Source organism: Nematolebias whitei, chromosome 7 (genome assembly GCF_014905685.2).
Source record: "Nematolebias whitei isolate Nwh7 chromosome 7, NemWhi1, whole genome shotgun sequence".
In the NCBI taxonomy this organism is placed as follows: Eukaryota; Metazoa; Chordata; class Actinopteri; order Cyprinodontiformes; family Rivulidae; genus Nematolebias; species Nematolebias whitei.
In genome coordinates this window covers 11,880,533-11,906,731 of record NC_056504.1, presented here as the reverse complement: position 1 = coordinate 11,906,731, position 26,199 = coordinate 11,880,533, and the positions used below count along the sequence as shown (strand labels likewise).

Genomic DNA, 26,199 nt, shown 5'->3' with positions numbered 1-26,199 from the left:
AAAAAAAAAAAAAAGATTATTTGACAATTATTTTTAAATATATTCCAGTCTGGAGTTTTGTGAAGACCCTGCAGACCACCGGACCCTCAGAACCAGTAGTAGATTTCCAGTAGATTTCAGTTCTCAGCTAATTTTTAAATGTTTTGTGACATCAACCAGTCTATGTTGTGTAAGATAGAAAAGCACTGTGAGCAACTACTGCCCCCCCCTGGATATTTTAGGACCTTGCTTGCACTTCTACCCCCCCCCCCCTCATCCACGCACAGACTTTACCGTATTCTCCAAAACGCAGAGAGTCCCACTGTCTCCACTCCACAACAGCACTGACGGCTCTTACTCCTGTGTATATGAGCAACATTCCCAGAGAGGCATCCAAAAGGAAGTTAATGAGGTATCTGCGGAGAAACGTACACATGTTTACATCTGTTAAGTTAAAAACCTAAAGCATCTCGACTTAACAGATTTTTGTTGCAGGATGCTGTGAAGAACGCCACTCACAGTGAGCAGGGATCCTGTTCTGTGAGGTCTGACAAGTAGACGTTAGCAAAGTGGATGAAGAGCATCCCGATCGCTTGTTTGGAGGTGTCCAGGAACCTGCAGAGACACAAGTTGAGTCCACCCAGTAATATTCACAAGAGGCCTTTATCTTGGACAAATTACCAGATCTTCCAGGGTCTCCTCTCGTGTTTGGGCTCCCTGAAGCGTTTCACTGTGAAGGAAAGCGTAGAAATGAGCCGGGAGGATTTTATATTAAAATTACACATACCATATTTTCCACTGTACACGTTACACCGCCTTATAAGTTGCATCAGCCCAAAGATGTCTAATAAAGTGGAATCCATAAATACGTTGCTTCGTTGTATACGTCGCATCTATTATGCGTCACCGCTGACAACCTGAAAATATGGGCTGGTGTGCCAAAAATCGATTGGCTGCCAAATGGAGGCCGCGGGAGCGTGCACGGGAGGACTTTAACAAGATAAACACCTAAAACAACTATTTGTTTGCTCGACTTTATAGTAAAGGTGTGTCTCAGTCTAACGTTTGCTTAATAAAAGGACTTTAACGGTCAAATCAGCTGTATTTCAAAAGCATTCACTGCCTCGGTGCTCCCGGGAGCGTGCAGGAGGGGAGAAAAAAGGAGGAACGCTGCTCGTTTCTTCGAAATTTAGCAAGACAAGCACCTAAAACAATTATTTGTTTGCTCAAGATTATAGAAAAGGTGTGTCTCAGTTGAACTTTTACTTAATAAATGCACTTTAATCGTCAAATTAGCTGCATTTTGCCGGGACGTTGCAGCGAAATGAAGACGATTTGACGGTTGCTCCAAGCAGCGAACAGAACGAAGGTGGCAGGCTATGGCAAGCCAATTGTGTCTTTAATAGCTGGTGAAGATTCTCAGTCATCCAGGACATGATAAATTCAAAAAAGTTCAAGATAAAAGTAATAAAGTATAATAAATAAAAGTCCAATTGTTCTTGTCTTGAACTTGAATTTGTCATTAACAGCCACTTTCACCTGTTACAAGATACAACGGCATGCCATACTCCTCTGCTGCCATCTAGCAGCTGAAAATGGTAATGTTTAATTTTTTCCAGTCAGAATGAATGAAAACGGTCACATCTCTGCCAAAAATTGTTTTATAAATATGGGGAAAAAACATAAATACGTTGCTTCGGCCTATAGTCGCAGGACATGTAAATTATGCAAAAAGCATGACTTCTAGGGGGAACAACACAGTAATCACAGAGGTTAGAGTTAACTAAAGATACCCTCCTCTGTTTTCATTAAACTAAAATAAAAACGTGTGGCTCATTATGGCAGAACAAAAACCAAGCAACAAGTAAAATTACTCGCTTCTCCGATCTTACACAAATGTGACACGTTTTTACATCATCAGCTATTTCTAATCAACAGGAAACAGAAAAGGTGCAGTTAAAGTCAAAAGGGAAAGCACAGCAGACAACAATTTGCTTAGATTTCTTGTATTTTCAACGGAATGAAAGTAAAAGAGGAATAAGATATTAAAGATTCCCTTGTTAGCATAAAACCTTAAATCTGGTGACGTAGTGTAACACTGTACAAAGCACCACAAGGTAAATAAAAGGCACTACAGAGTCTAAATATTCATAAAACCACTGAGCTGTAAATTATGTTTTGAAGTTATCACTTGAACCAGTCATGTGCAGTCCCTGTGAGGGTGTTCATTGTTCACCGTGCAGCAGAGACACAAACTAAACTCCTCCTCTTCTTCACAATAGCTGCTTGTTTTCTGCGACGCTTCCACCGACGATGACGCCGACCACGTCGTTAAAAACCTGCGAAACTTCAGCTGAGCTGCAGCTCGGACACGTACCAGAGACGTGCTTTAGTTTTTAAAGAGCCAGCTAAGTTTACAAGTTGTGACCTCAGTTTGACTCAACACACCCTGAGCTGCAGCTGGGTGTAAGGCCGACCTCCTCTTTCTGCCCACTGGTCTGTCTTGCACACAAAGAGGAAAAATAAATACGGAACAGTCCTGTTGACTGAGCTGCACCTCCAGCACAAAAGGCTAGGATTTCTTAAATTAGGTTACAGCTGACGGTGCGATTCTCGCTGAGGATTTTGTTTCCTTTGTGCCGACTTCAACTCATCTGTCTGAACCGTCTGAAGAAGAGGAAGTCAAATTAGTGAAGAGGTGAAAAACAACATCTGGACACAGGAAAATTAAAAAACAAATATCTCTCTGTAACCATCAACAGTGAGTTGTAAAACTTTTTTTAACGACGCGTGAAGTAGTCATCGTTTGTACAACTACGTCCGCAGTCGTTCCAGTTCAGGATCGTCTCCACAGCTCGGTGATTTAACAAAACTGACCATAATTCGGACAGTTTTACGAACAGCGAGCAAAAATTTGACGCAAAAGCCGAGTCATTCACAAAATATACCCATCTTGCAAACTACAGCGTGGTCGACTCCTTCAAGCAATCAGGCTTTTAATTCTTTATGAGCTTTACAAAGCTTGGCCTAAATCAGCAGGCGTGTGCTCAGTTCAAGGGAACTTCTAACGCTCGTCATGACAGTAAACTCTTCCTCGCCATTACTTCCCTAATTCAATGCCACTCTTTTAAATGTCACCTCCGTCATAGATTAAGTGAACGTATCTAACGTTTTGTGCATGTCGTTTTATTTTGAAATAACTAAAAATGCTTAGCACGAATAAACTATTAGAAAGGAGACTGCTTTGCGCTCACAGTGCACAAGAACTATTGTTCGTCCCTGACTGACGTGTTAGTTACAGAGCTGGCAGTATGCAAAGTGTTGTGGATGTATGGATGTAAACAAACAAGGACTGAAGAAGGCCTCTGGATAAAAGACGAAACGTTTCAACAAAGAAGAATCTGTCCAGAGGACCTGACTCAACCGTGGTGGTGTTTCAGCTGTGGGTTGTGTTTGAAACCCCTTTCCTGCTCAAAAAGTGACACATTTAAAGAAGCCGAGCCCTTTGAAGCTGGGATGAGGAGGACATTAAGCTCGTCTGGAAACCTGGAGAAAAATAACACGAGAACCACAACTATCAACACCTGCCACTGTGGATCAAAACTGTTTCTGTTCAGGGGTGGGCTTTAGCTCTGCCAGCTGAGATCACCATGACATTTCATTAATCCAGATGTTAAATGACACCATACTCACACATCAGGATGCTGAAAGCCATCATAGCCAGGAGGCCTTGCAGGAAAATCCCAAAGGAGTCCATCAGGGCGCCATTCTCGCAACCCCGATTATCAGTGCCCGGGGTCGGGCTGGTGGACACAGACGTGTTGGCGACAGACACCACAGGTAGACTCCCATCCCCGGCCATGGTTCCACCACCTACAGACAGATCCAGGACTACAGCCCCTCTCAGAGACAGTCTCCTGTAGATGCTGGTCAGCAGGTTAGGCAGGACGGTCTGCAGTGAACGACGGCGGCATCCTCGTCTGAAAACTCCTTCTCATCGTGCTTCACACGGCCATGAGCTGGACAAGCTCTCCGAGTTATCAGTCCAAACGCACCTGCTGGTCAAAACATGGACTCCTGTCTACATGCTAACCTCAGAAAGGAAAGGCTAACACGGAGCCAAGTTAAACACGACGATGTAAAGACGACCAGGCGAGTTAAAGTCCACGACAGCCAACAATTAAAATAAATGTCCCCCCGGACACAACATCCAGGGTTCAAGCGGTCCAGATGTTCTTCTCAGCCCGCTAGCAGCTAAAGCTCCTCCTCTACGTTTAGCTAAAATAGCCAACAAAGCAAAGTGAGCGTTCCTCGCGCGCTACACAACACGCGCACTGTGGTTTGAGACTTTCTGGTGAAACATGAAACGTGAGAAACCAGGTCACAGGTCGCGTCTCTGCAGCTTCTTCCCGACACAGCTGTCCTCTCCAGTTGACAGGCGCTGGGTCACGTGACCTCAACGTAGCCGCGCACTGCATGCTGGGAAATAAAACAACCGGGTTGAGCTTTTTTTTTATTTTTGCGGGTTTTGTTTTTGAATACTTGCGATGATCTTCAAACATCAAATAAGTTTGTTCTACTCCTTTTAACGAATGAACCAACAAGTAAATTGGCAAACAATGGAAGACAAAATTAATACAATAAATCACACTACATGAAAATAACAAATTACAAAAGCTTTTTAAAAACTGCAGTCTGTTAAAACTACTCCGCGGATTTGACTCAATTTTTTTTAACCTAATGTATGAAAGTTTAGGTCTATTCTGTGCAAATATATTGTATAATTTGGACATTTACACATTTGTTATGCAGACAATATATTTTTTTCTTTCAAATCACCCTGTTGCACTAAAATATTTAAATATGTACATTATGTACAAACATGCACTGTAGTAAACCACCACGTGTTTCTGCGTGTGCTTTCATCACAGGATCCTCACTGGAAACCTCTGAAATATTGCAGGACAAAAAACAAATTGAAAAATCTAAAGAAAAATTATTATTTGCAGAAAATTAATATGTTGCATGCTTACAAGTCAACGCATTACCAGCAATGTGTTGAGACTATTATTGCATTTTTTAACTTATCAAATTATTATTTTTAGCGCTTCCTTTAACCATTATTTGATGCAACTGATTGCTTGATTTCTGAGGAAAGGCAGACTCAACTGGTTTTTTGAGTCTACAGCAACTGAGCACAGTACACTGGCTTCCAATGTGGGCTTACCCAAGGGAACTATCTGTAGATTTAAAGGTCACAACAGAAAACAGAAGATTCATTATAATCTTGGGCAAACAATGACATGTACTACTTTAACTTCTTAAAATAAGGTAGAAAATGCAAATGCTCATATCAACAGTTGCAGGAGTGATGCTCATTCACTCTACTCCAGGACAAGAAAGATGAAGGAACTAAGAAACTCAAATAGGTTAGATATGAACATCAAAGGGTGCCAAGTTCATGCTCATGTTTTAAAACCTTTGTGCATCAACGCGTCTTCCACTCTTCCTTTGTGCCTTCACCCAGTGAGCTTACAAAATGTTTTTGATCCTTTTTCTTGGCTCTTTTGTCCCTGAGGCTCAGGAAATGTTGCTTCACCAACCATGTTTGTGTGAACAGATTCTTAAAAACTGTTTGTTTTTTAAGAAAACCCATCAAAGCTGTACATCTTCCATGTTTTCCCAGAAAGAATATGCAAAGCAGGATGCAGCCACGTCCCATAAAACTTGTCCATCAACTACGTAGCAAACTGTTGATAAAATGCCAGTTTGACCCTCTCGATGTGGTGGCACAGCTTGATGGCCGGCCCTAGCTTCAGATCCATGCACTCCTGCACCGTCGGAAGGTTCAGCAGCAGCAGCGCCTGCCCGTCAATCTCCTGCAAACACACATTTTCAAGTGAGACCAAGTTTCTATAAAGATTTGTATTAATCACTTTAATATCTGACCATTTATAAACGTCAAATTATAACTCAAAGGCTATTTAGTCTGATTTTTATTTTTTATTTTACTTGATCCAAGAAAATCCTTGCGAGAGGTGCACAGTCTGTGGTCCTGATGAAGCGAACCACGTCAGAAACGCTCCACTCCAGTGGGCTGGTGTCCAAACACAACTTCTGAGGAGGCTCAACCTTTGACGCCTGCAGACACACAGGAGCAGCGCGGCAGAAAAACTCAGAACATCACATTCAAACATTTCACAAACGTCCTTTGAGTCTCACTGAGAGCTTCTTAAATGAAGTCCACAAAAACACTTTATTTCACTAAAGCAGAATTTTAATGTTAAAACATTAGAGCTTGATATGCACCGTATTTTTCAGCTTATAAATCGCAGTTTTGTGCATAATTTTCATGCCCTGCGACTTACAGGCCAAAGCAACATATTTATGTTTTTTTCCCCATATTTATAAACCAATTTTTGGCTGAGATATGAGCGTTTTCATTCATTCTGACCGACAATATTGAACATTGCCATTTTCAGCCACTAGATGAGAGCAGAGTAGTATGGCATGCTGTTGTACCATGTGGCTATTAATGACATAATTGGCTTGCCATGGCCTGCCACCTTCGTCTGCCTGGAGCAACCAAATCAGATTCATTTTGCTGCGCCGCCCGACGAAATGCAGCTGATTTGACCATTGAGGTGCATTTATTAAGGAAAAGTTAGACTGAGACACACCTTTAATATAATTTCGAGCAAACAAATTAATTGTTTTTAAATGTTAATCTTGTTAAATTTTTGTTAAAGTCCTCCCGTGCACGCTCCCGCGACCGACATTTGGCAGCCAATCGTTTTTTGGCACATCGGCCCACATTTCCTGGTTGTCAGCCGTGACGCGTAACAAACATGACGTGTCCATGGTGACACATAATAGATGTGACGTATACGGTGAAGCGATGTATTTACGGATTTTTCTACTTTATTAGACATATTTGGACTTATGCGACTTATAGGGCGGGGCGACGTGTACGGCAAAAAATACGGTAATTGTCTTTTTTCAATGAGGGAAAATTGTGAAAAATAACGTTCTCTCTGTTACCTTGGGTGAAGGCGGGTGGTTCTCATCATCAGAGAAGGAGGGCGAGCAGGGTTTCCGGCGTCTGCGCGAGGGCCTGGGTGTTGCTGGTGGGGAGGGGGATGGTGTGTTGGGATGAGATTTACTGACCGACTGTTCAGAATCATCCTGGAGGTCATCCAGCATCTCGGAGCTAGTGTCTTCACTCAAGGAGTCATCTTCATCCAGATCCTCCTCTTCCCCGCTGCCCTGTAGCACAAAATACGAGCACAATTTAAGTTTTTATCGTTTAAATGTAGCCTAACAAAGAAAATGTGTTTCTCCTACCTGCGGAGACCCAGCAGGGGTGTTGTCCACCGAAGCCGAAGAGCGCCTCTTTTTATGGACAAACAGCTGCTTCCTCCTCTTCCTCCTCCTTCCTCTCCTCTTCACACCGCTATCTAAATTAGTTTGTCCCCCAGGAGGACGACCAACACGTTTACTCTTTTTCTTTCCATAGTAATACGCTGGTGAGAAAGTGACATACCTTCTGTAAAATAACGCAGCTAACAGCGCTAATGGAATCAACATATCGCTGGCGATAATTTAAAATTAATTTTTGTTTTCTAAGAAAACTTGTAAAAATTTCAACTGTAATCATAAATAATCCAGCAGTGATTTAAATAATGTGCAATCAAATATTTGTTTAATCACCCCAAATCCGTGGTGCAGCTGCAAAAAACATTGAAAAACATGTGACACCTTCAAAGTTCATGCTCAATAATCCAGGTAAAAAATCCAACAAAGTTCAGTCAGGTCATCTGGATGGTTTCTTTTTTTGCTGAGACGTTTCTTCCTTCATCCAAAGGACTTCATCAGTCCGAGGAGCCACAACAAACTCAGTCCCACAAGCAGCACACCCACATAGTGGACCAACCAGTTTGCTGGCGAGAAGATGGTTTCTGGGGCCCGCCCTCTCTCCCGTCAATTCCTCCGAGGCAGCGTGGCTAGCCTAGCCAAGTGGTTCAAAACATGCGGGTCCACTACGTGGGTGTGCTGCTTGTGGGACTGAGCTTGTTTGTGGCTCCTCAGACTGATGAAGTCCTCTGGATGAAGGACGCAACATTTCAACAACAAAAAAGAAACCGTCCAGATAACCTGACTGAACTTTTTTATATGTGACTTCTTGTAAAAAAATAAAAGATAAAAAAAAACTGCATGAGATTAAAAAAAAAAAGTTTTTCTAAAAATCATGTCTCTTCTTTGAAACAAAAGTCAACTCAGAGTAATTCTAAAGCTTTGTCGCTTTGCATCATATGATGAATCTGCTCCACAGGACACTTCATACATTTATAAACACAAACAAAACAAAGTATCTGGAAAAGTGAGAAGCTAACTTCAAAGGCTGCAAAAAAAAATCTTGTTAAAACATTTTTTACCCCTTTAAGTAAGAATGCAGTCAGATAATTATATATTGTATTCTGTAAAACACGTACTGTATTTGGTCTTGGTGAGGACAGAGCAGTTCTCCGAGCAGTGCTCTAGAACCATGCGTGGTCCAAACAGGTTTGGGCAGCACTCCAGTTTGATGCAGGTCTTCCTGCAGAAGTCTGCCACTCGGTCTGCAGTGCGAACAATTTCCACCGTTGCTCTGTAACTCTTTCCCTTGTACCTGACATTTAAAAGAAGAAGAAGAAAAAGAAAAGTAGGTTTTTTTTTTATAAACTTGCAGAATAAAACACTTTATAAACAAGAAGTAAAATGTGCCTGCTGGTTTTAATCACTTAAGCTTCTGTTAAATTTGTCGGCGCAAACATTTCCTCTAAGTTCAATAAATAAATCACTCCTTTAGTGAAGACTTTTATTTGTGCTTCTAGTAGGGTTTTATTCCAGCAGGTCTCCTTAAAAAGTCCAGCTGTGAGCACTTCTTCTAATCCAGCACGTTTTCTGAGGAGCTTTGGGTTACCGAGTGCTTCTCCTTACTTGGCTTTGAGTATCTCTCCGTGGCCCTGCCAGCGGCTCTCCTGGTCCAGCTGCAGCTCTCTCAGCACTCGGCTGGGCTTGTACGCAGAGTTTATCAGCAGAGTCAAAACCTGGAGACAAAGCATGAAGAGAAAAGTGGCACAAGTTAGGAAAACTAGATTAATTTTACTCTTCAACAAATTGTTGTTTGAGGCATACTGCACCAAAAATCCTCAACAAAGTATTAGTCACAGACAGCTTTAATTAGTGGCTACATGTGGCTACTTTGGGTGCCAACAGTAAGCTAACAAGAACTTCTTGTTTTTTTATTATATATATACATAAATTTCACTGAACATTTGTAATAAACAGTTTACAGCTATTATTGTAGCTATGATACTTTGGCAACACAAAAATGTGTCAGAAATTTGTTTTCATGGGGCCTGGTGTGTGTAGTGTCGTTAGCTGCGACGATGCTAATAAATGTTTGGAAAGAAAACAGCAGCTTAGACTGGTAAATTAGCTAAACTGTAACATACAGAAAAAGATAGAGCGGTAAACACGTCATCGAACTTAAAAAGGAAAATTTAAATATTTACTCATCACTGGAACTATTTAACCTGAGGCAGAAGTATTGATGTCAGATGTCTACGTTCATGATGAAACGGATTGTCAGTGTAATTTATATCGTGTCCTGTTTATCTCAGAAGTCAAAACTCCCTGACCACCCTGTAGATTTAACCATGGAAGGACGAGACTCATTTCACACTTTGGAAAGTAAAATGACAGTTTAAAAAAATAAAACATTTATAGTTTCACTTTGTTTCTACGACACAGAAAGTTATCATCTTAGGACCATGACTTGAAACTAAAAAATAGTTTTCACTTTAAGTCCAAGTGATGGACAGAAAACATTAGGTGGAAATAATAATAATCAAGATCAAGACTAAAGATGATTTATTCTCATCAAACTCAGATGAACACGCCTCCTCACCTCTTTTAGAACAAGGACACAGTTTCCAGGTCCGATGAACTGAGGCAGCTCAGCAATGCGTCCTTTGTTAAGGTAAGGACCTGAGAAGCACCTGTGGTTGAAATAGATCTTGGGACAGCAGTACTTTCCGTTGCCCTGGCCTGTAAAAAAATTAAAATCTAATTTTATATTATATGTAAATATGTATATATGATACAACAGACAGCACTGTCAACCAGTAAACACAGTTCTACCTGAGCTTTGATTCCTACAACGTGCTCACCTGTCTCAGACTGGTTTGTCATCTGCTGTTTGACTGCATCAGGTGAGGAAGACTTTGGTGGCGTTCTGCTGTAAAGTTAGGAGAAAAAAAAGGCTGTTCAGACCGATTTTATTTGAAACATTGAACTAATAAACCCTCTGCTGTACTCACTGTTTCTCTGGCTGCACAACTGCAATTTTTCTTTCTTTTTCGACTGAAAAATATTAGTTCTGACGTCAGGGTAATTGTAAATTGTTTCTTAAAATATACGCGTTTCAGTAATATTCTCATCGAAGTATCTTCATAAAGTGAAAATTTAATGAGCTGACATGTTGTGTACCTGGGAGCTTGATGGGGTAGACCAGCGGGTAGCCGTTTGTTTCACACCAGCTGACTGGAAACATGTCCAGAGAATCCACATGAACTATCAGCTCTGGCATCGGCTGCTTCAGGCCTACAGAACCAAACACACACAGATTAAATAATCTCTTCCACTACCCAGGAGCCAAAACAAGACCGTAAGCTCACTGATCACACGCCTAAACATCCTGCAGTTCAAACGACCACTCTAAGCAGAACTGTGAAAAAATACATCTTAACCTCTTTAGCTAACGCTTTAGGAAATAAAACTTAAAGACTTTAGCCTCAGTCTGTTTGATTCAGTTTAGTTGCTAGATTGTTGGAAATGGACAAAGTTTGACCATGGAGGGGGTAAATACAGCTCTTAAGAAGTAGGTGCAGTTTAGTATTGTCCTCAAGGCTTCAAAAGGGTGTTTCATCAACTAATGGGTGGCGCTTAACGGCTAAATGTATTTAATTCATATTACTAAGCTGTAAAGTAGTAACTAAATTTGACTGATGTGTAATTTAGCATCTTGTTAAAGCAAACTTTAAAACATGGATTAATTTATCAGTGAACAAATTGTTCTGTTTTTATCTATAACCAAAAGAGTTGTTTATGCTCTAATTGTAGCTGTTGAGCCATGAACGTGTGTTTTACACTGATGTGTGTACATTTCTCTCTAGATGTCAGATCCAACACGATCTCATTTGAACTTTTCACATCTGAATCCTGCCGTCTAAAAACAACAAAACGCTGCATCTTCACGCCACTGTTTGCTCATACAGTACAGAGACTTTTAGCTAAACTTAACCCATTCTTTCATGACTCCAGCTCACCTTCCAGGCTAAGCCAAACGTATTGCCCTTTGACCTTTGTGACTGTGGCCACATGAACGTTTTCAGGTGACAGCGGGTTGACAGCCTCCAGTTTCATTGCTTCTTTAAAGCTGTGCTCACTCTGATCCTGAAAAACAAACAGGAAGGATCAAACCACACTTGAAGACAGTTTGATGGAATTTCTCTCTTAATACAAAAAATAGAAACCGGAGTCCGTCACCTGCCAACAACTCCATCTCACTGCAAACATTATAATGTCAGTCAAGCTGATAAGAGTTTCAGTATTTTGCAGTTTTTGACAAACCATTTGTCAAAGAAGAAGAACACCGTGTACTGAACAGCACCATTTAAACCATTTATTATCAGCAGCTAAAGAGAAGCTTCAAGACTGATATCAAAACCTCCACAACTAAACTACTCTTCCAGCAGCGGAGCTCACACGTCTGAGCAGATAAATTATGAGCTCCGACAGTAAACAGAGCAGAGTTCACTTTCTGAGTCCTGAAGTGGAAGCAGCACCAAAATTATAAAATCTATGGTTTCTCGTGACAGTTTATTTTTCTGTCTTTGAAGGGAAATAACCCATTTATATTTAAAAAAATAGCCGTTTTACTGATATGATTAATACATTTGCCTGATTTCATCATAAACAAAAAAACATTTAGATCTTACAAAGTTCAACTAAGTCCAATTAATTTCATTTGGAAAAGCAGAATTTAATACTGAGACACGTTAAATGCAGTCTTCACAAGTGGAAAAAGATCATTTATTTACCAAAAAAAAAGGTTTAATTAAATATTTTTAACAGCATGGACTGATTGAATACTAAATGATGTTTGGTAGAACAGAAGTTGACTCACGTTTGGGAAGCAGTGCTGAGGAGCGGCCTCGGACTCGCACTTTTTCAGGTAATCTGCCCAGTCAAAGTCTGGACCCTGGTTTCCTGTTTATGACAAAACAAACACAAAGAAGACAGGAAAGACAGAAAGATGATGTAATCAGCCCGTTTTGTTCATTATAACTGTGTCTGACTTGGAAACTTCTGCAACATCTGGTCAACTTTATGTCTTTGGACACCCTACAATGTTAGTGCTTTCAGTACGGTAGAGACCATTTGTACCAACAGCTTTTGAAATCAAACTTTCACCGTACAAAATGAGCAGACTGGGATCGTAATATCTTACAAAACAAATTTGGTTACAATACGTACACACTTTGAGATTCTAGCCTTTTAAAACCTGGAATACCTCATTAAAATTCAAGGATTTTAAAGAATTTTAATATACTGGAATCTGTAACCACTGACAAGTTGTAACAGAAAGATAAGTGCGACAGAGCGTACCTGGTGGGGGGGAGAGGGAGAGCCCATTTTTGAGACTCCACTGAGCCGGGAAGATCCCTGGACTGTCTCTGTGACACAGGAAGGATCGACCGGCGCCTTCGGACTCATCAATCCCACAGAGGTCGTCCATTGTCACCAGAAAGTATTTCTCATTGAACACCTGAAATACAAAAAGGATGAGGCTTCGTCAAACGACAGCTCTGGGCTTTAACTTAAAGACACACCGGCTGCAGTTTCAGGCTTCCCAGCATTTCATGAAAACAAATTTCCCTGAGAGTGACGTTCCAGGAGAGTTTTCAGTCACGCAAAATGCTCAGAACTTGTGGTCATGTTAGTGTTTTAGGCGGTGGGCAGAGTCACATTTAGAAGTGACAGGAAGTATACTGTAGCCTGCGGTACATGCATATGTCAATTATTCCTAATAATTGTTTATACTGGATTACACTGGTTACTAAAAAGCCAGCACAGCCAGTCAGTCAGGACACATGTACCATGTACACTGACTCAATGATACATGAATACTAACATTAGGAAAGATCATATTTTAATCAGCAGATCAGTGTTCAAATGAGGTTTTCCTGTCTGGGAAATGTAAAAGTCATTTTCCAGGTTTTCCAGAGTCACTGGGAACCCTGAGTTTTCTAGACCCTTTTTTTTTTTTTAGCTGTTTCTGTTGTAAACATTTGAACTGCCTTCAATTTTATTTTGGGCTGATTTTGATTCGTCTAAAAAAAAAAAAAAAAAGCTGGTTCATATTTAGAAACATTTCCATTTTTTTTAGATTATAATTTTGTGGATACAGGGCCTTTGTCTCTTACTGAATATAGCAAAATAAAGTTCTTCAGATTAACAGGTGTCTCTTGTGGCTCAATGAGACTAGCCTGTATAAATAAAGGTTGAATGAAAAATGACTGTACACAAGTTTTTGTGCAAATGAAATTCACTTTATAAAGTGTCTATTTATAAACCAGATATGTTTTAAGTAATTTGTACACCTCAGAGAATACACTGTATGTGAACCAGGTTTCATAAAGTAGACAAGTGGACTTGAATTAGAACCAGCAGAAACTACAAATGAAAACAGCAGCCTAATTATCTGTAGTGGCCTCCTGTACAGCTTTTGTTTCCTCTAACTTTGATAAAAATATAACAAATGAATAAATAAATACATATATTTCAGTGCGTAATCAGTCGATCACCAGTTATGCTGAAAATCAAACAATTCTGGTCACCTGCTGAGCAATCAATGCATCCCTGCTTTCTTTATCACCTGCTCTGCTTGAGTCACAGGAAATCAAACAGTTTCACTCGTGTTCAAACGTGCACTAACAAATCAATAGACTGAAGTCCATTTGGGAACGAACAAAAAATATTAATAGCCGAAGCAAACAAAACAGCAAACAACTGTGAAACATCGCACCGCAGGAGAAACAGGAAAGACTGTTACCTTGGCGACAGTAGCAGGCCTGATGGAAATAGGTGCAGCAGGGTCAACAGCTTCTAGTTTCATCCTTTCCTTGAAACAATGATCAGCAATGGCAGGCTGATCCTGAAAAACACCAAAAACATACATTGTGGGACATTTTCAAAAGCTTAGCTCTCACTTTTTTATGCATTTGCAAACTCTTAGCTCAGCAGAGGCCTGCCCAAGTGTAAATGGTGAAAAAAGGAGGCACTCAGATGAGGAAAAACAAATAAAATTAGTATTGAGATAACCTTAGTAAACTCTGCAGACAGAGCTTCATCTTGAGGAAGGTTGCTTATCCTCTGTCTAACCTCCTCCCACTCCACCTCAGTCCGAAGTGCCAAGAGCTCTGAAGAAAATAAAAACGCATAAATCAGCTGCTGGAGAGAAAAGCCCAGCAAAGATCTACGATTACAGACATGATTAAGACTAAAGAGAACTTATTAACTAGAAAAAAATGTTAATTTTTCACATGCTTTTATTAAATTTGAATGCTCATTTGACAAAAAAAAAGCTTGTGTTAGGATTAAACTAACACTGGTATTATTTGGATCAGTACCACTGCTTGTTCTGGGCTCTTATTAGCTTCAGCAAACAGTTTCCACAAACACAAAGAAACAAAAACTGGAATAAAAGCAGGGTATTAAATATCAATAAGGTCTCGGCTGCTGTGGCAGGAGAAGATAAATCAGCTGTGTCAGGATGGGTGCTTCTTACGGTTCGCATTTTAACAACACTGTATTTACAGACAGCTAAAAATGATCACCCTAATCGCAAACAGAAAATTAATTTCAAGGTCGAGTGGGTCACTTTAAAATGTTAAGTCCTTTGTTTGAAGAACACAAATGGTAACAGCTATTTTCTGGTTATGAACCGTTTGTGTTTTAGTATTTAGCATACTCTAAATGTCTGAAACTGTTTGACCAGTCTCCCTGTTTCGGTAATGAACCCAGAAATCTAGTTTCCTTTCTAAAACTCGACCAGGTCAAGGCCGCTGACCTGAAGGAGGCCTCAGGGTGCAGCCGTGCTCTTTAGCCCACCCGGGTGGGTGCAGGCGTGGGTGGAGATAAAAGAGCCAGAGTGTGGCGGGTGTGTCTGGGAGGCCCTCGGTGCCGAGCAGTCGCAGCTTCAGCCTTCCTCCGACGTTCTCCTCCACCTCCGCGGCCCAAACCAGCCCCGGGTCGGCGCCGTCCTGGAGCTCCACGTAGCAGCCCGCGCACAGAAGCTCCACTGGGTCTCTGCCACGCTGGGGCTGGGGAGGAGAGAGGGTGTGAGAGGTCGTAAAAGAGGAGTAGATGGCACGCGCACTTACACAAACACACACAAACGCACGCCTGGGTTGTGAGAGGAATTTGTACTGAGAGAATGAGCTGCATGACTAAGTGAGAGAACCGAAGCACAGAGGCTGAAAGTGAACTAATAACACGGGAGAATGTCACAGGCTGGTCCCACACTGAATTCACTTTCAGCACCAAAGCCTGGGAGGTGCACACTAAAGCTCACAGAGACACGAATTTTAGACTTCATGCGGGCTGCACAAAACAAAGAGGGTATAGAAGCAAGATGTGATTTAGTTCAGGTAGAAACTTATTCAGACAGACATTTTCATGGTGAGGTGCTGGTTTGATCATTTCAGTGTTGGGATTAGACGCCAGACAAGAGCTTCAACAACATAAAGACTATTACAAGTACACACACACAGGAAATTAAAACAAATACATGTGAACACAATCAGCTTTGTGGTAACATTTTCTAAAATCTTCACTGATAATGTTGTTTTAGACCCATAAAAAGACAATTTAATCAGATTACAGTGAACTTTCCTTCATGGCTGTAAGTTATATTTTAGACAGACACCTGCTGCACAGTCCCCTTACCATTTCCAGCTGGCTGGCGGGAGCGCTGCACTCCTCAGCCAAGGCCTTCTCCAGCAGAGCCTCCCAGTCTGGATGTTTTTCACGCACACCTGAGGTGGAAGATTCACAGTTTAATTTGACAACCAAAAAAAAAAAAAAAAGCTAAGTGGTCTTAAAGATTACACTAGTATTTTTGTCTAGAGAAAGAGTGCACAATCTGAAACAAACAAGAGTTCATCACAAAGAACTGATTTTAACTAGGGTCAAATTCAGATGCAGTGACTTTATAAACACAAACTGTATTCAGATATTGAAAGTGTTTATTACTGGAAGGTCAAAGTTGATCTAAAACCCACAGAGAAAAATGTGTTTTAGCAGTTGAAGACAAAACTATTAGTAAAAAAAAACTACAAGATCAGAAGGTAAACTTCAGTTTCTCCTAAAGGCAACTCTGACAGAAACAAGTCGGAGCAAATGTGAGTTTGTCTCTGACTGTAAACAAACGTTTCGATAAAATATGCGTAATGCGAGTTGCAGCTATAGATTAAAAATGAGCAAATTTGAAAGAGAAAAAAAAAGGAGGATGTGGAGAGTACTACGTAATGGACAGAAACGCGTTTAAGCTCGAGTGCCTATTAAAGTGTGAAATTAGTTTCAGGAAGACTATCAGCACATTGATCAGAAGGAATGAATCTGCAAAAAGACAAGTACGAGGAGAAACATGTAAAAACGTAGTATTTTATAGTAGAGGTGGATGTTTTAGTCTTTTGAAGGAGAAACTTTGGAGACACCCCGCTGCTGCAGTGGTCCAACTTTTTCTTAGTCTTCTCCGTTAAATTATATTTTCACAAAATGTGCAAGATGCCAATACAAAACAAGAAGTGTTTAACTCAGTTATCATTTAAATATGGATCCAAACAGTAAAAAAAACTTATTCACCAAAAAGAATCTGAATTAAATTTATTCTTGATCGGTTGTTTTTTGTTCTTAAACCCTGATGCCTCTCTCTGGCACAGGTCTAACTCTGGATCTTACCCTCGGGCGGCCTCATGGTTTTGCCGTGCTGCCGGCTCCAGCCCAGAGGGTGCAGGTCTGCAGTCATGATGTCACACCAGAAGTCAGCGCGGCGGTCGTCCTGGTATCCTTCGTAGCGCAGCAGCAGCAGCTGGCCACATGTGGTGATGATGGAGGCCACCCAGTACGGACTGTCAGCCTCTGAGCGCGCACACACCTCCAGCTTCATGCCTGGGGTTAGTCCCGTCTGCGGACCCTGGTCCACCTGAGACAGAAACATTGACACACTTTACTTTAGAGCTCTTTTAAAGTGGACTCTGTACATTTTGAAGTACTTTCAGATTTAAAGTAGCATTTCACAAAAACTAATAGTTGTTTTAAGCTTAACGAGGCCTTCAAACAGAAGCAAAGCTAACAGTTCTTCAGGCGTGCGTCAGCTGTGAAGGTGGTCACCTACATGTTTGAAGGCATGATGGGGCACGGCCACGGCTCCAGTCTCCTCCAGGTAGTCGTCCCAGTTAAAGTCAGCCACATCCTGAGCACACTCTCCATCTGAAACAGTGGCATCCATCTCTTTTCACGTCTTCTTTCCAACATTTTTATCCAAGTGATTTCACACAGCTGCTCGAGGAGTAGCCCTTACCAGACTCCAGCGTCTCCTGGCTCATGCTGGTGCCCCGCCGACCCCTTCAAGGCCGAGACTGGGAGCTCTGAGAGGGAACACAGGAGGAGGACCGTTAACCAGAGAGTATGAGAAAGAGAAAAAAACTGGTCCAGAACTTTGGTGAAAAAGAAAAATCAATAAACCAAATGTGATTTAAGGATAATCAATAACTTATATTATTGGAAATATTATTATTATCATATAAGTGATACTTCTGCATTATAGCAACACACAAGCCAGATTGCATTTGCAATTCCTCTGTGTTTTTATGCCTTTTTTTTACTATTTCATCAGATAAAGCTTGAAAATGAAAACGCAGAGCATTTATAATTTTCAAAATCAAACGAATACTTTTTAAATGGAAAACAGAAAAATAAAAAAAATCTATTTTTCTGAGGATACATTCTTGTACAGTATGGACTCAAAAACTTCTCAAGACACTGACAAACATGGGTACAACAAATAAATATCACATGCATTTGTATGCAAGTGTAATACTGAGTATCTGTACGTTAAAAAAGGACTAAATTGCTTCAATTCGAAAAGGACCAAAAATCACACACAGCCATTTTCACATAGCCCCACAAACACCAAACCTACAGAAACTGTTAACATCTATGTATGGAAGATGTTCTGTTTTTTTCTGGCACAGGAGATGCTTACTTTGAGAAATTTGCTTAAAAAAAAAAAAAAAAAAAAAAAAGAGAAAATGGCCATATATGGAAAAGTGCAACAAACAGAAATTGACACATTTTTCAAACGCTCACAAGCAAAGTTTGTACTTTAGTTTTAAAATCGAATGTTTGACAGTATTACAGTGACCTGCACCTTTAAGAGGAAACACAAACTTAAGACATAAAAGCTATTTGACTTCTTCACTCGGTGCCAAAACAAGAACAAACGGAGCCGTTGTTTCAGACGCTCTGAACTCCTCAACTCGAGGCGTGCTGGGTCTCATTTAACAACGCTCCAAAATTTGAACAATAATATTCAAACGGCGACGTTCTCATCCTGGAATTAGCGCCTCAGAAGCACCAGATGGTTGGTGTTAGCCGGAAAATTGAGTCTCACCAAAGTCACTTCTAGTTGTGAAACTCGTTTTCCAAAACCTTCATCCTTTTCTTGTACCGATGTAAAGATTCAAACAGAGGTTTGACATGAATGTGGACGCACACGTCACGTTTTGACACGAGATGCTGACCCAGGACGCCGTGAAAAGCAGATGAAATAAGTTATCTCAACAACGGAGGTTGTGTGAGCGGGAAAGGAGGCAGCGCTGGGCGTGACAGCGTTTGCCGCTCTGTCAGCTCCACTCCATTCAGTCGACCCGTCAGACTCGTCTTTGTCACATCTGACATCTCTATTAAAAACAGGGGCCCGCCGTCGCAAGCTTGCCCCCACCCTCCCCGACCACGACCCCGGAGCTCCTCTGGGATCAGCGCCGCCTTTCACCCACGACCCTGCACCCAGACCCTCTCTGTCTTTTACCCCGCTCCCTCCGACACAAACGCACACACCAGAGGGCCTCATTGTCCTGGGGAGGGAGGTGGGGGTCACTTTTCTGACACAAGAAGAGAAAAAAAGAGCAGCAGGGTAAGAAGAAAAACAGACCCGAAATAAAAAAAGTTGTATTTAAAATGCTCTGACTGAGCTCACCGTGTAAAACTATTTATTCATTCAGAGATTTTAGACAAACTAGAGAAGCTGCATCTAAATAAAAAGCAGCAAAGCACTAGCTAAAACAACAAAAAGTCAGTAACAATAGCAAAAGGCTAGACAAACTTAAGAGTAGCAGAAATATAGACAAAACAATGGTTTTAAAGAAACTGAATGGAGAACAATAGATTGCTCTGGGATAAATATTTGCTCAAATAAAACATTTTAAATAGTGTACAATTTCCACAAACCAAATGCATTTAAGGCTGTGCATCACAACACGTCAGTAATTTCCCAGATAAATCTTGTCGCTGCCTCTGCTCCATCAGACTGCGCTGCAGTTTTTAGCAGGTTGTCCCGTGCAGAAGAACCAGCCGCTACAGTCGCAGTGCAAACAGGAAGAGAACCACTTCCCTGTTTCGTACCCACTGAACGGTCTGCGTGGACCACAGCTCACTGCAGCCGGCGCTCCGACTGAAGCTGAAAGAGAAACGGTCAAACGTGCACACAAATTCACACAAACACACACAGGCACTCGGAGACAGCTGAGCTCCACGCTGCATCCTCTTTACAGCACTTACCGAGTCATATTCTCATCAGCACTCAGCACGCAGAGCAGTTCTGCTAAAAAAAACTCAACTTCTGACGTTCCGGGTGAGGAACCCAATCTGACAAGAACCACACACACAGACAAACCTGCAGAACTCCGCTGAACAGCTCATCATGACATGACTGTAGCCATTTAGCAGCAAATATGAGAATATATGTAGCTTTTCTTGTTCTTGCACACGCACCTCGTCTTAGAAATGGGATCAAAATTTAGATCTTTTTACTTGTAGATTTAATTGTGATAAGCAAGTTTCCTTTTGCATTTTGTTTTTATTATACAAACAATACCATATTTATTTTGCCTTTATCCGCATTCAGACATTCACCTGCTGTTTAGTTAATTCCTCAAAAAAAAAAAAAAAAAGCATTTTCATTTATGTTATTTTATGTAAACAACAGAGTTGGAAGTTAGGGCTAAATAAACCTGTTAAGCAAAGATTACGCTGCATGGATTAATTTAAATATTAGTTTAATAGATTTCCAATCTGCACCCGACACCCTATAAACTCCCTACAAACAATCTCTGCGCTTCCATTTCAGAGATATTTACATTCATCACTCCGATGGTGTAAAGTTGGCTCAGTGCAGTGCTGCTGCCAGAGACGGAGACAAAAGGTGGAGGAAAAGTGAGTCCTCACACTGCCATGAAATGTTGCAGGTGTTGTGCCGGCTCTCTTGAACAGGATTTAGCAGTTTGTCCAAACGGCTGCTGCATTAGTTTGAGCACGATGCACAGACAACAGGAAGTTGTTAGATCAGCAGGTTTGAGGAGGCGAAAGGTGGATGATGGGTTTGTTAGTGTTTGACTGCTGTGTTTAGGCCTGCCACGATAACAAATTATGCGATTAATTCCTAAATTATTGCGATAAACGATAATATTGTTTGAAATTTGACAATAATTAGTCACTGTCAAATTTAAGAAGCAATGTTGGTTAATTTTTGAGTGTTGTACCTTATTTTACCACCGGATGGCAGTATAAGACTGAACTGAAGGATGGATAGTGAGGGACCGAGCAGTGCGTCTCTCTAAGCAAAATGGGAGGGAGGCCTCTTGACGTGACATGGGCTGTCGCTTGTTCCTTTTTTTTCGGTTCTCAAAATGGCGAACACTCTGTGTGGTTTGAGCTCTTTAGCATAGCATTTTTCACACAAAACTTTTAATTGAAAAAAATCAGTAAACCAGTCCAGAAAAACAACTTTTTACATGAAGGCACGGGTTTCGACCATGAATTTTGGAGCTTCGACAAGACGGAGCTTGTCTTGTCTTGTCCCCCCCCGAGGTCAGCCTGTTAGCTTAGCTCGTGGCTTAGCTTCTCAGCTTAGCTGCTTTTAACGATCCAAAAATGCAATTTTGGATCGTTATAACAGATTTTAAAGAGAAAGGAGAAAGGGAGGGGTCGGTGGAGAGCAGAGTTGAGTCTTTCGTCATCCAGTGTCTTCAATAGAAAGAGAGAGACACAAAGAAACGAGAAAGCCGATAAATGAAAACGAAGTCGATAATTTCCATTTATCGTGCGATTAATCAATTTATTGTTTATTGTGACAGGCCTAGCTGTGTTAGCAAAATACCCCAAGAACCAGAGAACAGACCTACCATATATGTAGCATCATCTAAGAAGACTAAGTCTGTTTGAGGATGATAAATACCCAGAATCCTTCATTCTGTGAGTGCAGAGAGCGATGCAAACACTTGAAACTATGAAACAACCTTTAAAGGAGGAACAGCGACATAAGACATTCTGATAGATGCCTATACTAATTAGGAGGGTATTACCTTCTTTAATCTTGTTTAAGTGTGTGTGTGTGTGTGTGTGTGTGTGTGTGTGGGGGGGGGGTTTCAAAACAGAGATCCACAGCCTAGCCTTAAATGCAATTGCTACATTATATCATGCATTTACTACATAAACTGTATTTTTTCCCTGATTTGATTTACAAGAATAAGTTTTCAATAACACTGAGTGCTGCATGTGCATCAAAACACGAGGAACAACAAAAAAAATACTTGATTTATATTTTTTTTAAAGAGCAGGTAAGGCAAAGCAGCACCTCGTGAGCAGAGGCTTGAAAGTGCTGATTTATGGTTATCATCAAAAAGTTGGTCTAGAATGAAAGAAAATGTTAACGACGGATACAGCGATCAACTAGTACTCAGAATCACTTTATTTCTCCAAATCGCTCCAGCTCAGCACTCGCTGCCCTCTTTTGTGTTTGTTGCATAGAAACCAAGTTTGGTGCCATTACATGTGCAAGAAACAGCTAAAGCTAAAAAAAAAAAACATTTACAGAGTCAAAAATAAATGAATATATATTTTAGCTCTGCTTCAGTTTTAATTCCTATGCAGTTGCATCCTCCTACAAACTCACAATCACCAGAAATGAATCATTGTCTTAAAAATACAAGAATTTAAAACACTCGGGTGCTTTCTGATCACTCTACTAGTTAATTTTACTAAATAAAATGACATTGTGTAGTATTGCGTGGTTGTGCTCATCAGTGATCACCAGCGTAAAATGAAAATTAAAAAATATACTATTGTTTGTGTATTTTGACACCACTGGGCTGGTGTTGTACGTTCACTGCACCGAAATCTGACAAGAAAGAAAAAGAAACGTCTGGACTTCTAAATTAATTTAAAATGTAGTCTACATTTTTGATTCAGCCAAGTTTTATTAAATTACTTAAATCATTAATGTTTAGTTAGAGAATTCAAACACACCTTCCATTTTAAAATTCATAATTTTCCAGACTCATATTTTAAGAGTTTCACTTATTTTCAACTAGTTTAATGTTGATTTGTCATTTTAAATTTACTAAACTTGCAGGTTTATACAGCGGTGCAGTTTAGTGTTGTGGATCTATTTTCTTTACTGGGACGGCTGTGGCTGAGTGGTTAGAGCAGTCGTCCACCAATGCAAGAGTTGGAGGTTCGATTCCACCAGCGGTCACATGCTGAAGTGTCCCTGGGCAAGACCCTGAACCCCTCATCGTCTCCGATGTGTGTCCCATCAGAGTATGATGTGATAAAGCTCTGATTAATCTTTGTATAGATCTAGTAGAGTGATGTATGAATATAAAACATGTTGTAAAGAGCTTTGAATATCTGGATAAGATAGAAAGGTGACAGTCCATTTACCATTTACCCACTTCCCTGTGCGGGGCTACTGGGAGCAGTCCGTCTCCAGCAAAGGGAGAGGCGGGGGACAACCTGGACAGGCCACCTGTCCATCGCAGGGACACGCAGAGACAAACAACACGCCTCACTCTCACATTCACACCGTGGGACAATTTATTGTTAAATAATTTAACATGACCGGGAGGAAACCGGAGTTTTCTCAGACGAGCTGCAATACCGGCGTCCGTCAACAAGTAAACACGTTCCCCCATACTTTTCCACACCTGGAAACTAAAATCAAAACGCCAGTTTTCCACACTTTTCAAGGCTGTGTAGAAAAATCAACGATCTTTGCTGAGAAATACAGTCCAGGTGTGTCTGCTTTGTAAACCTCACACTTTTATTCATCATTACAGTTAAAGAGCTGGTAAAGACACGAGACGCAGGTTTAAAGACCTTGTTCTTCTTCATGCAGCTGTTCCTTTATCAGGGGTTTCCGTAGCGAGTCATCCTCCTCCTCCTCACTCCAACTACCTCCACGTCCTCTCTAACTGCATCCATACATCTCCTCTTTGTCTTTTTTCCTGCCAGCTGCATTTCCAAAATCCTTCTACCAGTATACCCACTGTCCCTCCTCTGGACATGTCCAAACCATCTCAGTCTGGACTCTCCAACTTCATCTCAGTTGTTCATGCTGTGCTGTGCCTCTGATGATCTCACATTCCCATCCTTGTCACTTCTGAGGAGAACCTCAACATCTTCATTCCCACCACTTCCAGTTCTGTCTCCTGCCTCTTTGTCCATGTCTCTGTCTCCAGACCATACGTCATAGCTGGTCCCACCACTCTCTTGTAAACTTTTCCTTTGACCGTTCTCCATCCTGCCTGGACTCTCTTCTTCACCACTCTCCATTCCCCCTCACACTTCAGGAGATTTTAACTTCTTCTTCATGACCATCAGGGTTAAACACTGAGAATAGGAGCTGACCTGCTCAGATCAACTTCAGACTCATCAGGAGGTTGAAATGAAGACGCGCACAGTTGCTCTCCCTCACATGCTCAAATGACAGATGTGTCAGTGAGGCGCCTGCACGCACACACACACGAGCCTCTGCGGAGCGGCAGCGCGCGCACAGAGGAGCACTCAAGTTGCACAACATGGGAAGTTAGGGGTCAGCTGGATAATGTGATGTCGCATCAACTCTGAGGTGGGAACATAAAAGCAACGAGGCAACAAACTGCGTCCTGCAGCATGCGCTTTTAAACCCCGCATTAAGAGTTTGAGCTCGTGCCACCTTCATTATGTAAGGCTTCGTATTGAAAACACAAAGAGGTTCGAGGCCGGAGAAGAGAAGTGGAAATTTCCAGAGAAAACCCAGAAGTGTTTGAGTTTTAAAAGACTGCGCTGCTTGTTGGTGGGACTCACCGCTGCATTCAGGGACAGATGGGCCGTGAACGCCTCTGCAGAGACACCACAGGCGCTAACTTTCACCCAGAAGAACAACGCGCAACCCAAACGCACTCCTCGTAAACAGAAAAATAAATAAATACATAAAACACCCGAACCCGAGTTTAAACCGGAGCGAGCGGGACTCCCGGGACACATGGTTAAAATCGCCTGCGTTCGAGTCAAGTTACTGAACGTCACGGCGGCTCGTGCACCAGAGGAGCAAAAGCTCGCGAGCAAATAAGAAGGGCGCTTACACTCGACCGAAGCCGACTCATCTTTTTGAGAGACGGGAAAAAAGACGAACGCGCCGCAACGACGCGAAACAGCGACAGGAGTTCGTGCCAAACAACGCGGAGCACGTGAATATTTAGTCGCAAAATTCCAGCCTTACCTCCAAGTAGTTTTTCCAAGTCGTTTTTAGATGCCGTGGTCCTCTCCGCCTGCTCGCTCGTTGAAACGTTAAAGCCGCGTGAGCAAGAAAAGCCGAGCTTCCGGTTGGATGTTTCAAAATAAGACGCTCGTTTTTTTTTTTTTTTTTTTTTTTTTTTGTTGTTTTTTACGTGTGAAGTAAATACAGATGGGCAGTGTTGAAGTCTGGGATCAGCAGTCTGCGTCTATTTAGTCTCTCTGCTGCGGCTTTTTGCTCAAACTTAACAGGATAATTTTCACAACAATAACAAAAAACTAGTTTTAGCAATTTCCTGTTTTGCAAAAAACACAAATGATTGTACTAATGCAAGGAAGTGTAATGTAATGCACATGCAAGTACCTTCTTAGCCTGTAACTGCTTTATTAATCCAACTTTCAGCCACTCAGTGTGATTTTTCTCTGAAACCAGGGGTTTCAAGGGTGTAAAACTAAGTTAAATAATAAAAAAAAACTTGTTTTAACCATGGGTTCATGGGCTATTTCAATCAAGACATAAGATAATATAGAACTTTATTGATCCCACAGGAAATTGTTGACATAAAATCATTATTGTGAAAACATAAAATCATAAAAGGAATTGTGAAGACATAATACAAGGATTTTTATATTGGTGTGTTTATTCCTTCTCAAGTCCATGACCATCTCCTTCGTCTTATTCACGTTCTTCCTGCACCAGCTCTCCAGGTGTTCCACCTCCTGCCTGTAGCTGGACTCATCATTGTTTTTTATGCATCCCACCACCGCTGTATTGTCTGCAAACTTTACAATATGACAGCCTGGATGGGTCGGTACGCAGTCATACGTTAGCAGAGTGAACAGGAGGGAGCTCAACACACAGCCCTGGGGAGCCCCAAGGGCTGCATTTGGCCCATTTTAGGGTCTGAAGTTTTATGTGCAGTTTAGGTTAAATTAATTACAGATGCTGGTCACAGGGTTCTGGTTGGACGAAGCAGAAATGTAAAGTGCAGTACTTAATTACTTAAAGTGCAGTTACTGGTCTGACTGATACCATTACAGCTGTTGGTGATAGGCTGCTCAGTATTTTGCCACTACCAACACTTGACCTGGCTTGGTGGAAGGCTCAGTATAACATTTTCCTGTCCCTTGTTTTCACAATATGCATAATATATGTTATTTTAAGTCAAACATGGCGATTTTGGACTGATGCAACAGCCTACGGTACACACAAGGAGAAAACTGTGTGGTTTTACCTGCAGCTACAAGTAGCTCCTCACAAATACATATATACAA

General features: G+C 41.3%; 2 protein-coding genes across 2 annotated transcripts in view; both read right to left on the bottom strand.

The window, feature by feature from the left end:
- LOC119411713 (store-operated calcium entry regulator STIMATE) overlaps positions 1 to 4,148 on the bottom strand; it is a 17,385-nt gene extending 13,237 nt beyond the window's left edge. Inside the window, exons 1-4 of the mRNA XM_037678629.1 lie at positions 3,673 to 4,148; positions 661 to 709; positions 499 to 594; positions 274 to 395 (exon numbers count right to left, since the gene is read on the bottom strand). Of these exons, the coding sequence (XP_037534557.1) occupies positions 274 to 395; positions 499 to 594; positions 661 to 709; positions 3,673 to 3,841 (436 nt within the window). The 5' untranslated portion in view covers positions 3,842 to 4,148. The remainder of the gene's footprint in view (positions 1 to 273; positions 396 to 498; positions 595 to 660; positions 710 to 3,672) is intronic.
- A 351-nt stretch (positions 4,149 to 4,499) lies between these two features.
- On the bottom strand, positions 4,500 to 25,047 carry sfmbt1 (Scm like with four mbt domains 1). The gene is made up of 21 exons (XM_037678630.1): positions 24,911 to 25,047; positions 17,672 to 17,738; positions 17,486 to 17,580; positions 17,050 to 17,293; positions 16,036 to 16,124; positions 15,158 to 15,410; positions 14,410 to 14,507; positions 14,141 to 14,242; positions 12,694 to 12,853; positions 12,212 to 12,294; positions 11,352 to 11,478; positions 10,513 to 10,626; positions 10,344 to 10,386; positions 10,194 to 10,261; positions 9,932 to 10,071; positions 8,959 to 9,068; positions 8,472 to 8,647; positions 7,324 to 7,502; positions 7,021 to 7,245; positions 5,992 to 6,120; positions 4,500 to 5,858 (listed from the first exon to the last, which is right to left on the bottom strand). Exons 2-21 carry the CDS (start codon positions 17,694 to 17,696, stop codon positions 5,718 to 5,720), a joined length of 2,601 nt encoding a protein of 866 aa, XP_037534558.1. The 5' UTR covers positions 17,697 to 17,738; positions 24,911 to 25,047; the 3' UTR covers positions 4,500 to 5,717.
- Positions 25,048 to 26,199: the final 1,152 nt, after the last annotated feature.

Bases quoted from the DNA above. Each gene is read 5' to 3' on its own strand.
- sfmbt1 (XM_037678630.1), bottom strand. From the start codon at position 17,696: ATGAGCCAGGAGACGCTGGAGTCTG. The intron at 12,295-12,693 runs GTACGCTCTGTC...TGTCATAAACAG, and splicing joins CTCCCTCTCCCCCCCACCAG to GAAACCAGGGTCCAGACTTT. The intron at 9,069-9,931 runs GTGAGGAGGCGT...CTTTGTCTCCAG, and splicing joins GTGTCCTTGTTCTAAAAGAG to GTTTTGACTCTGCTGATAAA.